The sequence below is a fragment of the Phragmites australis genome, chromosome 1, assembly GCF_958298935.1.
Source record: "Phragmites australis chromosome 1, lpPhrAust1.1, whole genome shotgun sequence".
Classification (NCBI taxonomy): domain Eukaryota; kingdom Viridiplantae; phylum Streptophyta; class Magnoliopsida; order Poales; family Poaceae; genus Phragmites; species Phragmites australis.
This window is the reverse complement of record NC_084921.1, coordinates 11952860-11965878: the sequence shown is the minus strand read 5'-3', so window position 1 is coordinate 11965878 and position 13019 is coordinate 11952860. Positions and strand designations below refer to the sequence as shown.

General features: G+C 46.9%; 1 protein-coding gene across 1 annotated transcript; it reads left to right on the top strand.

The window, feature by feature from the left end:
* Positions 1–6224: 6224 nt before the first annotated feature.
* Positions 6225–9038, top strand: LOC133909888 (uncharacterized). Its single transcript, XM_062352432.1, has one exon. The coding sequence runs from the start codon at positions 6349–6351 to the stop codon at positions 8527–8529; it is 2181 nt and encodes a 726-aa protein (XP_062208416.1). The 5' UTR covers positions 6225–6348; the 3' UTR covers positions 8530–9038.
* The last annotated feature ends 3981 nt before the right edge of the window (positions 9039–13019 follow it).

Below are 13019 nucleotides of genomic sequence, written 5' to 3'. Positions count from 1 at the left end.
CGCTCTTTGCTCGAGCGGTGAGATTACCCGAGAACCCTAGAGGCTCGGTAGTGCGCGGGGCCTTTTAAGCGTACCGAACACCACGACCACCATGAAAGACTTCGGTCAGACATTGCCGTTCGTACGGTACACCTTTCTACTGTCCGTTCTGTAGTTCCGGGAAAAGCGGACACGTGGCAGGGTTTTGTGTGCGAGGAGACCATCTCGTCGAACAGATTAGAATACGGGGCCCCCGAGGATAACTTGGGAACAATACATTACTGAATGTAAATTCATATGAATTTAACCACTCACCGGACAGCTGTCAGCTTTTCGGCCGACCGATCCAGGAGAGGTATGCGCTCCGAGCTCGGGGTGCCCGGGAACTTGGTTCCTTCGACTAGAGCGCCCAAGCACTGGGGAGCGCGGTGGGGAGCCCGGGACCAGGCGATCCCGACCACTCATGTCTGAGCAGTAGGACCACCCGAGGACCCCTAGGGCCGAGCAGCGACCTGGGCACTGAGGCCCTCGCGGTCGAGCTGTTTTTGCTTTTGATTGTTCATCTGTGATTCGAGAAAAATAGAAAGATTCTTTTCTTGGTGCGCTCTGTTAGTGCGGTACTCATTATAGGTTGCTCTTGCTTTCGACCCGAGACCTCTCGAATACCCAGACCGGTGGACTATACAGGCAGAGGCATAACCCAGAGGTCCTATGGTTCGGTGGCGCCCGGGTATAACAGACCAGACCGAGCACCGACAGCCCGTCCCTGGGCACTAGGCTCCGGACTACTCTTTGCTCGAGCGATAGGATTACCCGAGAACCCCAGGGACTCGGTGATGCCCCGGGGACTGCCACGATACCGAATACCACAGCCTATCACGACAGACATAAGTCAGCGGCAACTGCCCGCACGCATACCGATCGGGATTCTTTTATCAACGGGGAAAATGGGAGAGCAAATTTTTTCTCGCACAATCGAGCATCTCACCAGACAGATTAAACATATGAAATCCAGAAAAATAAAATTTTGACATAAGAACTGCACATTGATAATATATATATTGTATTGACAATTTTTACAAGATTGGGTGACTTACCCGGTTAGTGGTAGCCCCTGGTCAATTTGGGCGGGGGGAAGCCCCCGGCCTGGTTGAACTGAGCACGCATACATGTCATCTACGGGAAGAATTTGCGCAGGTGCTCGATGTTCCATACGTTGGGGAGCGGCTGCCCATCCTCTGCAGCCAACCGGAAGGAGCCTTCTCGCGGGACACCGATCACGGTAAAGGGGTCTTCCCACAGAGGGGACAGTTTATTCCTTCCTTCACGTAATTGGACGCGTCGGAGAACTAGATCCCCCACCTCGAGAGACCGGGCCCGGATGTGACGCTAATGATAGCACCGCAGGCATTGCTGGTAGCGGGCTGCTCGGACGGCAGCACGCCGCCGGCGCTCTTCCAAGTAGTCGACGTCGTCGCGCCTCTGCTGTTCCTGTTCGCCTTCAGAGTAGGCGTGCACCCGAGGGGAGCCTAGAGTGAGCTCGGAGGGGAGGACCGCCTCAGCGCCGTACACAAGGAAGAAAGGAGTCTCCCCGGTAGCGTGACTTGGTGTGGTCCGATTGGCCCATAGCACGGCAGGTAGCTCGTCGATCCACCATTTCCCGTGCTTTGCGAGCACGTTGTAGGTCCGGGTTTTGAGCCCCTTCAGTATCTCCGCGTTGGCGCGCTCGACCTGTCCATTGCTCCGAGGATGAGCGACAGAGGTGAAACAGAGCTTGATGCCGAGGTCCTCGTAGTAGTCCCCGAACAGGGCACTTGTGAACTGAGTGCCATTGTCGGTGATGATCCGGTTCGGGACACCAAAACGACTGGTGATACCGCGGATAAACTAGAGCGCCGTGTTCTTGGTCACCTTGATGACTGGGACCGCCTCCGACCACTTGGTGAACTTGTCGATGGCGACGTAGAGGTACTCATAGCCCCCGATTGCTCGGGGGAACGGACCCAGAATGTCCAGCCCCCAGACCATGAAAGGCCATGACAGTGGGATGGTTTGAAGAGTCTAAGCTGGCTGGTAAATCTGCTTTGCGTGGAACTGGCACGCCCTGCAGCGCCGAACCAGCTCGGAAGCATCCTGGAGGGCTGTAGACCAGTAGAAACCTTGCCGGAAGGCCTTCCCGACCAACGTGCGGAACGATGCATGGCCACCGCACTCGCCCTCGTGGACCTCAGCGAGAAGCTCGCCGCCTTCTACCCGGGTGATGCATTTCAGGAGGACGTCGCCTGCGCCACGCCGGTAGAGATCCCCATCTACTATGGCATAGCGTTTGGACTGCCGAGCAACTCTTTCAGCAGAGGCATCATCCCCGGGGAGGAACTTTTCCTTCAAGTACCATCGGATCTCGTCCATCCACGAGGCATCTTGAGAACTGCCAGCAAGCGCAGCGCACTCGCTGGACGGCGGCACCCTGTCGGGGCTTCCCACTGAGGGCGCCGCCGGGGTCCCCTGACTTGAGCTCGAGGTTTTCCCTTCGTCCTGTTCGGCAGGCAGGACGGAAGGCCGTGTGAGTCTTTCTTCAAAGACTCCGGCAGGGACGTGCGCACGGGAGGAGGCAAGGCGAGAAAGGTCATCGGCCAGAGCGTTGTCGCGGCGAGAGATGTACCGCAGGTCCAGGCCGTCGAAGTGCCTCTCCAGCTTCCTGACTGTCGCCACGTACACCGCCATTTGAGGATCCGTGCACTGGTATTCTTTCGATACCTGGTTGACCACCAGCTGGAAGTCTCCCTTAACCAGGAGGCGACGAATCCCAAGGCCCACCGCGGCTCGGAGGCCGGCGATGAGGCCCTAATATTCCGCCATGTTGTTGGTTTCATGTCCTATTCACCAGACTATCCGGTGAAGGCTATTAGCCTCTGGACATAATAATCTGGTGAGTACAAACTCCTCTACATCGGACCTTTCGGTGGGGCAAATCTTCCTCGAACTTTTTCAATTCAATCAAACTTATCCCGACTGCGGTGGCTTCTTGATGTATTACACCCATGAGACCTACTAACATATATTTTTGAAAAAATATGTTAGTTCCAATGACTATATTGTCATTAATCACCAAAATCATAATTATAGCCTAATAGGACCATTTTTGCTACACCTCACTTGCTCTTCGGGTGACAGAGATACACAAATGTGACTACCATCAAGAGCATCAATACAATCTTTGAAGTGTGGATAAGCATACCTATCATCTCTAATCCTCATCAATTTTCCATCAAGACCTTACTCAGAAGCCATAGCACAACATGCACAAACAGAAGATGCAAAGTCTCATCAAATTTCCATCAAATGTACTACATACAATGGGGTATTGATAGTATCGTCCCACTTTGATTTCATCTATAACTAGACAACAACCATTTACAATTTTTAAGGGTTATAAATTATTGACTATAACATAGCCACTCAGATGCAGAATGTGGGGTACCTCTTATCCAACTTATGCACAAACCTACTAAGAACTTCTTGATCACAAGTGGCAGATTCAGACATTAATTTTCAAAAACTTCTTGATCACAAGGGCAATAATAGCAAGAGTCAGCCCAAATGTGGCCAAGGTCAATAGCATGTCATGCTTTGGCTTTTGGATTGCAACATAATGGAAATAACAAGCATTATCACCACTAGGACATAGTATCAACAGAAGGGGGGAAAAGCAAGCATAATTTGACAAAGCACCCATGAAAATTTGATAAGACCAATTGTCAACTTGGTGATGGTGGGCAGTCAGCGGTGCTGAGCGTGGCGGACGGCTTCGATTTGTCGCAAATCATGGGCGGTGGCGTGCAGTGTCGAACAAAGGTAGTTGATTGCGAGAGTAGGTGGCGAGTGGAGGTGGGTGGAGGTGGGCGGAGGAGAGCAGTGTCGGGTAGAGGTGGTGGAGGCGAGCAGAGGTGGTGTCGGGTGGAGGCGGCCAGCTGCGGGTGGAGTTGGCCAACGGCAGAACGATGAGAGTTAAGGCAAAAATCATATCTGCATTCCAGTTGTATAGGGCAGGGGCGGGCCTGGGGGCGTGAGGGATGGGGGTGGCATCGCATGGGGTATTACCCTAGTGGCAGTGACGGGTAATTACCCCCAAACTCTATGAGGACATCTGAAAATGAGGTCCCCTTCAACCGCTTCACCAAAATAAACTACAAGAGGGACTGCTCCATAGAGTTGGCTGATTCACGGATGGATGGAGCTAGGGTGTTGGGGAGAGCTCCATCTAGATCCACGGTGAGTTTGGAGCTGGAGCCCTCCCAAATAGGCCATATATATTGACGACATTATTGTATCATTTTAGTGTCAACTTCTCTCAATATATGATAGATTTATCACTATGATTATATCTTATCATCACTAGTATTATCAATTTTGCAATACAGTGCATTTGAATTGGTTTTGTTGTGATTCTAAATAGATCAAAGTTCAAGAGCTAGACACGATCACCGTAAGGTATGCCTATTATAGTGCTTGTATCATTTACCCTAAGAAGATTGATTTGCCTTTCTAGAGTATATTAGCGATCTTGTCTCTCTCTTGGTCCTTATTCTCACGATCATGCTTAGCCATTCTTTTAGATGCATCTAGATGATTAACTAGTAGATGCAATCGTAACAGTTAGATCTGTTAGTCAACCTATCATGATAATAGGGTATGATCTAAGTGGGTACGTTGCTGGTTTTCGCTAAACTTAATCTGGTTGAAACTTCTCTATTAGGTCATGATTTTCTACTGGTCTTATAGACTTTCAGAGCCATCTAACATCTATTAGCTACAAGTCTACTTGTTTAGGCTATATTAAAAAAAAAGTGAATTACCCTACAATGTGATAAGGAACCAGAGGAGTCTTCGTGTAGTAGGTGATCATCGAGAGAGGTAATATATTTAAATATGCTTAGCTTAGCAATAACAAAACTATCTTTTGGCTAGAACTACAACTAGTGCTACCAAGTTAAGCATAATTCATATATGACTAAGACTCATAATTTTGGCTATTACTTTCTTGTAATGCTTTCGCTCTCTATATGCAATCATGTTTTATGGTTAGGGTTAACTTGTTAGATTAAGTAGAATGCCCAATTAGTTTGCTTGCTAATCCTTGTTGACATGATAATCTTGGAATACTTCAAGTGAAAAGATATGTGCGCTTATAGTAGTAATATTACGCATAACCAGTGTCAATACTATATTAAAACAAACACTACCCTATGAGTTCCACTTTTCATGAGTTGAAAATTTTGGATCCTATAAATCTATCATATATAATATGTTTTTTCTGCTACTTCTCAATCTATTTGTCTTTTCAAACAAGTCAACAACAATAAGGTTTATCTAAAAAATATGTAATGTCATTTTTGTCAAACTTATAGTCCTTCAAAGTCTTCCTTTTCTCTTTCCAATACAAATAGAATTGAGTAAAATGACACTTTGCATATGTCATCGTAACATTTAATCTCTCTTGTATCCCCTCCATGAGTAAGCGATTAGCATGTCCATGGTTAAGGAGCGCATGAGCAGTGTTTGGAGATTGTTGCCAATCTTCTCAAGTTGCAATGTCGTCAAGTGTGGAGGTCAGCACACGGTTTAGGTCGAGTGGAGGTTGGGTGAGTGGTTAAGCTATGGCAAAGGGTCTTCTCTCGTGCAAAAAGTGTTAAAAGATTGCAGAGGCAAAGTTGCAACTATCTACGGTAGCCAAGTCCACAAAACCAAATTAGGTTGGATATTTCTTAGTCTTGAAATTTTCATTGCAACAAAGTTTGCTAAATTCAAGTTAAGACGTTCTCGGTATAATGCTGCTTAGTGAAGGATGATTTAAACTTGTAGTATGCTAAATTAAGAACTAAAAGTACCTTGGTAGATTTTTTTTTCCAATTGACTCTATATTAGATTGTACCTAATTCAATTTAAAATAAGGGTTTGTTAGCAACCACCTTTGCATGTAATGGTGGAAACATGATATTACGATTCTATTTATATGATTTAAATGATGGTACTCACGATTTACGTATACACGAGTATTTTTAATGGTATTATCTACATATGATAGAAGGCGCATTTGCGTATATGTGAGTGTGTTGTGCGTGCATACTCGCGTCACCTTATAATAAAAAAAATCAGGATTTATTATCCTTTTGTTTTTTGATACAGTAGAAAGGACAGCATCCGACGGTGCCATGGGTCTAGTGGATCCAGACCCGCAGGTGGGCAGAAAGCTTTGCCTCCACCAAAAACACCACATCGGGGTTGGGCTGGTCCGCATCGCACCCAACCCAACCCATCACCCGGCCACCTTCCACTAACCCATCCCTCCGTCCCTCGTCACTCTTCCCCATGCTGCAACCGGGCCCACAATATCTGGTCCCACTCGTCATTGTAACGAATAAAGCTATAATTAAAGCACATGGCGGAGAGCAAGGGAAAATTATTTTCTCGCCAACGGCAAGTACCAGATTTATCTATCTCCCGACGGCGCCTCCGCCTCCGCCTCCGCCTCCTCGTCCAGATCCAAATCCGAACCCTGATCCGCGCGCGCCCATGGATTTCTTCAGCTCCGTCTTCTCCGCCCCCGCCCCCGCCCCCACCGCCGAGCAGGGCGACGAGGAGGAGGAGCAGGAGAAGCAGGAGGACGAGCAAGAAGCGGCGGCGGAGGCGGGAGAGGAGGAGGAGGCGGAGGAGTCCGGCGGCGGGTGGATCTTCGGTGGGCTGATCAAGACTCTAAAGGAGGAGATTGAGGAGCAGCGGAAAGAGCAGGAGGCGGCCGCCGCCGCGGAGGAGGCCCAGCGGGGAGCCGCGGCGGACGGGGAGAGGGAGGCTGACACCGGCGGCGGGTGGATTTTCGGCGGCCTGATCAAGACGCTCGCGGAGGAGATAGAGGCGCAGCGGAAAGAGCAGGAGGCAGCCAGCGCGGCGGAGGAGGGAGAGCGGGGAGCCGAGGCGGAAGCGGAAGCGGAGGCGGAGGCGGCGGATGGGGATGAGTTTGAGGAGGGGAAAGTGGAGGGTTCCGGCGGCGGATGGAGCTTCGGGGGGCTTATCAAGACGCTCGCGGAGGAGATAGAGTCGCAGCGGAAAGAGAATGAGTCCGCCGCCGCTGCGGAGGAGGAGGAGGGCGAGCGGGGAGCCGAGGCGGAAACCGCGGCGGCTGATGAAGGGGAGGGTTCCGGCGGCGGATGGGGCTTCGGGGGGCTGATCAAGACGCTCGCGGAGGAGATAGAGTCGCAGCGGAAAGATAATGAGTCCGCCGCCGCTGCGGAGGAGGAGGGCGAGCGGGGAGCCGAGGAGGAAACCACGGCGGCTGATGAAGGGGAGGGGGATGGTGAGGGTTCCGACGGCGGGTGGAGCTTCGGCGGGCTGGTGAAGACGTTCGCGTCGCGGTCGGAGTCGGTGATCGGGGGCTACCGCCGCGACCTCCAGGACCTCGGCTCCGGCCTCCGCCTCGAGACCGCCGCCCTCCGTGCGGCCGCCGCGCGCGCCGCAGCGGTGCTCCCCGGCGCGCTAGAGGCTGGCGCGTCCGCCGCTTCCGACAGGCTCGAATCCGTCGGCCAGGCCGTCGACGACCTGGGCGCCACAGCTGCCGTCCTCCTCTCGCACGCCAACGAGGCCCTCCGGTCCGCCGAGGCTGACGGCGAGGGTGTCGACGGCGGCTCCCGCCCCTCTGACACTGCTGCTTCCGGAGCCTCCTGGCGCGCGTCCCTGTCGTCCAAGAAGTACACCAGGTTCGAGGCACAGGTCCTGGCACTGCGTGCTGACCCCACCACGTTCACCGAGGAGCCTGAGGACGTTGAGGGGTTTGCCCGGTGGAGGGTATTGTTCTCAATTGACGAGATGAGGGAGCAGATAGAGGGGGTGCTCCGGGAAAGCCCTGGACTGGTGAGCTTTGTGGAGAGGCTTGTACCGTCGGTTGTGGATAATGAGACATTCTGGTGCCGGTATTTCTTTGCGGTCAATAAGCTCAAGCAGGCGGAGGATGTCCGCACCAAACTCGTGAGCAGGGCCATGTCGAAGGAGGACGATGAGGAACTCAGCTGGGACATCGATGACGAAGATGATGATAACAATGTTGGTGATCACAAAGAAGACACATACTCCATGGCAAAAAAGAAAGAGGAGCAAATAGAAGAGCCTGTTAACCGCAAACCAGAGGGCAGTGGGAAACAAGAAGCAGTGGCTGAAAATGATTCGGCAGAAGATAAGGAGACAGATTTGACGGCAGCAAAGGATGGTAATGGTGAATCCAATGGTGAGACAGCAACACCGAAGTCGAGCGATGGTCTGGGGCGAGAAGAGAAGGCTGAAGCTGGTGACTCATCCAAGGAGAGTGATTTTTCAGTGGTGTCTCAACCATCAGCGCAGGAGGAATATCTTAGCTGGGAGGAGATTGAGAATGTCAGCGATCAAGATGAGAAGAAAGGGGCAAATCCACAGTCAAGCTCTGCTAGCAAAGTGGAGGTTCTCCAAAAACGTCTTAATTCTGTGGAAGATAATGAGGACCTGAGTTGGGATGTGGATGAGTAGAAAGAACCTGTGCAGCCCTAGATTGAGTGGTCTGAAGGCCTTTAAGTTAAAGAAACTACCATAGTTTTGCCTCTTTGGGCATGAATTGGATCTATACGGTGCACCGATGAAATGAATACAGTTTATGGATGGATTGACATACGATGTGAATATTGTGATGAGACGCCAGTGATTAATATTCAACGGGGGCTGTATGTTTGATTAGTCCCCTTGTATGATCTTGATTGAATGGTAGTTTTCTTCTGTTATGGTTTGCAATTTGTTTTCACGTAGTATTCATTTGTTGCTAGTCGAATATGTACTCCTTCATGTTTGAATATGACACAATTAGGCCATTTACGTAGTGTAGCGATAGATTCATAGTCAACATCTGAATTTGCGAAACTATTTGTCCAGTGTGACTGTAGTTCATTAAACGTACTCTTGTATAGGTAGTTTCTATACTCAGTAACCACTGAACTTTGGGAGTTCCCAGATTATTTAGGGAATATAGCCGTCTTCTGATCTTCTCCCCTCTTTCAGAATGTCTTTTTTTTACTGTTATATGGTTATCTACCTTCCAGTCGGTGCAACTCTGTAAATTTGTATCAGATTTCAGAGTGAGCTACTCGAGTGATTTGTATTTCTTTGTGGTAGGGTAGTATATATAGTTTCTGTTTGTTTATATGCAATTCAGGAACCTTTTCTTTTCTTTCCATTGGCAATTGCATTATTCCATGTGTCCAATATTTTCAATCGTGTTACGTCGTAGTCGTGTGAATTGCTCTATGGATCAAATAGTTGCTCACTCATCTTTTGTAGACTTATGTAAGCGAGAGGACCCACAAGTAATTAGTCAGTTAGTTATGGTTGTACTAAAAGTTGTGAATATCTACATCTATTTGCCTTTTCCTTGTCCAATGATTTCAAAAGAGGTAAATGCATTTGCAGTACTCGAATTTATCTTGACATGTTATTTAGTTTTATAAACTCTGAAAATGTATTTTTAGGTTATTAACATTGTCAAACTGTGTTAATCAGGTTCATATAGGCTCAGAGGGGGTTTTGACGTTGACGCATCATTGCCACGTGGTGCCTACATAGTAAAGGTGACTGACGTGGCATACCATACGGTGCCTACATGGTAAAGGCCACATAAAAACAATCAGAAAAAATAAAGAAAAATCATAAAAAATAGGGGAAAATAAAAAAAAGAAAATAGTAAATCAGAAAAATAGAAAAATATTAAAATTCAAGGAAAAATCAGATTTTTTTAAAAAAAATCAGAAAAATAGAAAAAATTAGGGAAATCAAGAAAAATCAGTTTTTTAAAAAAATATAAAAATAATTAGAAAAATTAGAAAAAATCAGGACACATGAATATGTCACTAGACCATGTGCAACATGTCCTATCTTATAAGATATTTTACTTTTAGGAAGGATTTAGAATATGAAGAGCCAACAAGTGAGTATATTGCTAACAGCCAGTAGAATATTATATGTCACTAGACCTCGTATAACACGTCCTACATGCTAATAGGTAGTCTATTGCTAGAATAGGGAGCGGGAGCAACGCGACCGGGGACAAGGGGGCGCCGGGAGCAGGAGCGGAAGCAAGAGGGTCAACGCATGATTGTGTCGAGCTATTTTCAATAGATAGGCAAATTACTGCTATAGCCCTGAATGGTAAGGTGGGTAATTTTAACAAAATTATCATAATTACCAAAATATCAAATTATGTGGATCGACGGATTAAGTTTATACTACCCCTCACCTCTATGTAGTATAGACCACTATAAAAGAGCTCTATTTTCTTCACTCATCTTTTCTTCATGCGTAACCAGTTGTAGCGAAAATGACCCTATTAGGTCATGATTGTGATTTTGGTGATTAATGACAACATAGTCAATGTAACTAATATGTTTGTTAAAAATATATGTTAGTAGGTTTTATAGATGCAATACATGAAGAAGTCACCGCAGCCAGAACAAAGTTTAGTTGAAATGGAGAAGTCCTAGGAGATCTGTTCTCACCGAATGGTCCAGTGTACTGAAGGCTATAATCACCGGAGTATTCTCAACAGAGGAGAAAGAAGGCACCGAATAGTCTGGTGTTAAGACCCTTATACTCACTAGAGTGTTTCTGCTTAGAAGGCAAAATATAACAACCCACCTGATGGTCCGATGATCAGCAAAAGATATATACCAGAGCAATTCTTATAGAGATGGTTGCAAGTGCTGAAGAGCGATGATTTATTGATCGGATGGTACAATGTTTGACTTGTGCACATTGGATGATCTCACCGGAGCATTTCTACCAGAGAGAATGCAGCTGTTGAAGAAGAAGAAGGATGAAGCCACCAGATAGTCCGATGATCATAGAGACAATTGCAATGGAGCATTTCTAAGAAAAAAGAGAAGATTTAACTCACTGGATGGTCCAGTGTGAATGGAATGAATAGCAGATAAATGAACCAGAGTATTTTACACAGAGAGCCTACAAAGGTGCGGTTTGGATTAGGAACTCACCGGATGGTCTGGTGATGAAGAGATGCACACTGTAGACTTCACTGGAGCAATTTACATAGAGAAGATACAAAGGCTCGGATGGCTCAAGATAACTCACCGGAAGGTCCGGTGATGAATTTGAGTATACACCAGAGAATCCGGTGTTCAGAAGAAGTTTGAGTGGAGTTCCAACGGCTAGTATCCACTACCGGATGATCCGGTGCTTGTACTATTGTTGTCATCATATCATCCGGTGTTCATATTAAAGTTGAGCTGTTGGAGCAACGGCTAGTCCGTGAGTTTGGGGCTATAAATACTCATCCACTTAGTTATTTGAAGGGGTGGCATGCTGTTAGAGTCTAGAGAATCCCATATACACTTAAGAAGACATCCAAGCTACTAAAGTGTTTAAAGTGTTCATCCAAGGCAATTTAGCATACCAATAGAGAGTGATTAGTGCTATTAGGCCTAGAGAGAAGTGTTGCTAGGTGTTGCAATCTAGAGAATGGATCAAGGAGTTATCTAACTGTGTATCGAGAGGTACGCTGGCGCCTTGGAGTCTTTGTGACTCATCGGCAACTTGTTGATCCTCCGATTTGGTGTGGAGTGGTGGCAAGACACATGTATGGGGATGCGTAGATCCTTGCCTTGGTAGCTCAAGCTCCGATGTAATCATGGTGGCAAAGGATCAGAAGACAGGCTTGTGGTGAGGTCGTACCTTGGTGGCTTGGTGGCTCATCCGAGTTGAGATGTTATCTTTGTGACTTGGTGGCTCAATAGCTGTGACCGGATGCCGACCGAGAGCATATCCTTAGTGGAGCTCCAATATGAACTAGAGGTAGCATTCATGTCATCGATACCACGAAAAAATCCTTGTACCGAGTTTGCTCTCTCTACCTTATTTACGTTTCTGCATTTAATTATTTATAATTTACCTTCTTAGATAGGTTGCAAGCACTTTGATCGGTAGAATAGATACACTAGATAAACCTAGAACACATTCAGATAGAAATTGATGTAGGTTTATCTTATATTGTGTTTGTAGCCGAATAGATTCTAAGTGTACTAATTCACCCTCCTCTTAGGACGTCACCGATTCTCACACCAGTGACCACAATTAACGGATTACTTTTTCATTCTTATTTTGTTTAGGGTAAAATAGGCTCACTTGTTGCATGTGGTCTAGTGATATAGAGACTTAATAATGTCTAGCATTTTGTATTAGTTGATTCTATGTTAAACTGTCTAAGAGACTTTGATGGTATGTTAAACATAATGGTTGGAAAGCTTGCTTTCATTTAGCTTGCTGTTTTCCGTTAATTGCTGTGTCACATTACCTCCTATTATACCTTGTCATAATATGTTGTTGCTTCCATGGTGCCCCTTTTCCAAGGGAGTTGTTGCCAAAATTTTCTAATAATACAAGGAACTTTGTAGTGTAGTTTTAGTAGCCCATGTGTATGCAGAATATCGGGGCGTTACACCAAAATTAACATTAGTGAAAGGAAAGGATCAAATGAAGCGTTGAAGTCGTCGGCCTTCGCGTGAAGATTAAGAAAGGAAATTAGAAGGACCAACGGGTTTCAATGCAACTAGTGTCTAGAGGGGGGTGGCCCTTGCTGGCCTCCCCTTGGCTCCGTCACTAATGCCGAGATTAATTCATAGGGTTTGCTTAGACTCCAATCTGGCGTTTGACATAGCAACTTTGAGTATTCTTTTTTTTTGGCTTCTCACTTCAATAACTATGGTTTTGAATTTTTTTATGTACATAGTTGTAGAAAGATGAATATACGGTGATAATTGTGGATTATTGTATTGAGTCTCATGGGCTGCTGTTTATATATAGTATATGGTGGTTTGGATATCAAGCAATCCTACATATTAGATGGAATCATATCGTAGAGACTAATCCTATACTACCATAGGCCAGATCCTTACCATATGCTCTAACATCTCCCCACAATCGTAGTATGAGCATCGCGAACGCTCAAACTTGAGTGGAAG

Excerpts from the sequence above, each read along its gene's own strand:
- LOC133909888 (XM_062352432.1), top strand. The coding sequence starts at position 6,349 with ATGCTGCAACCGGGCCCACAATATCTGGTCCCACTCGTCATTGTAACG.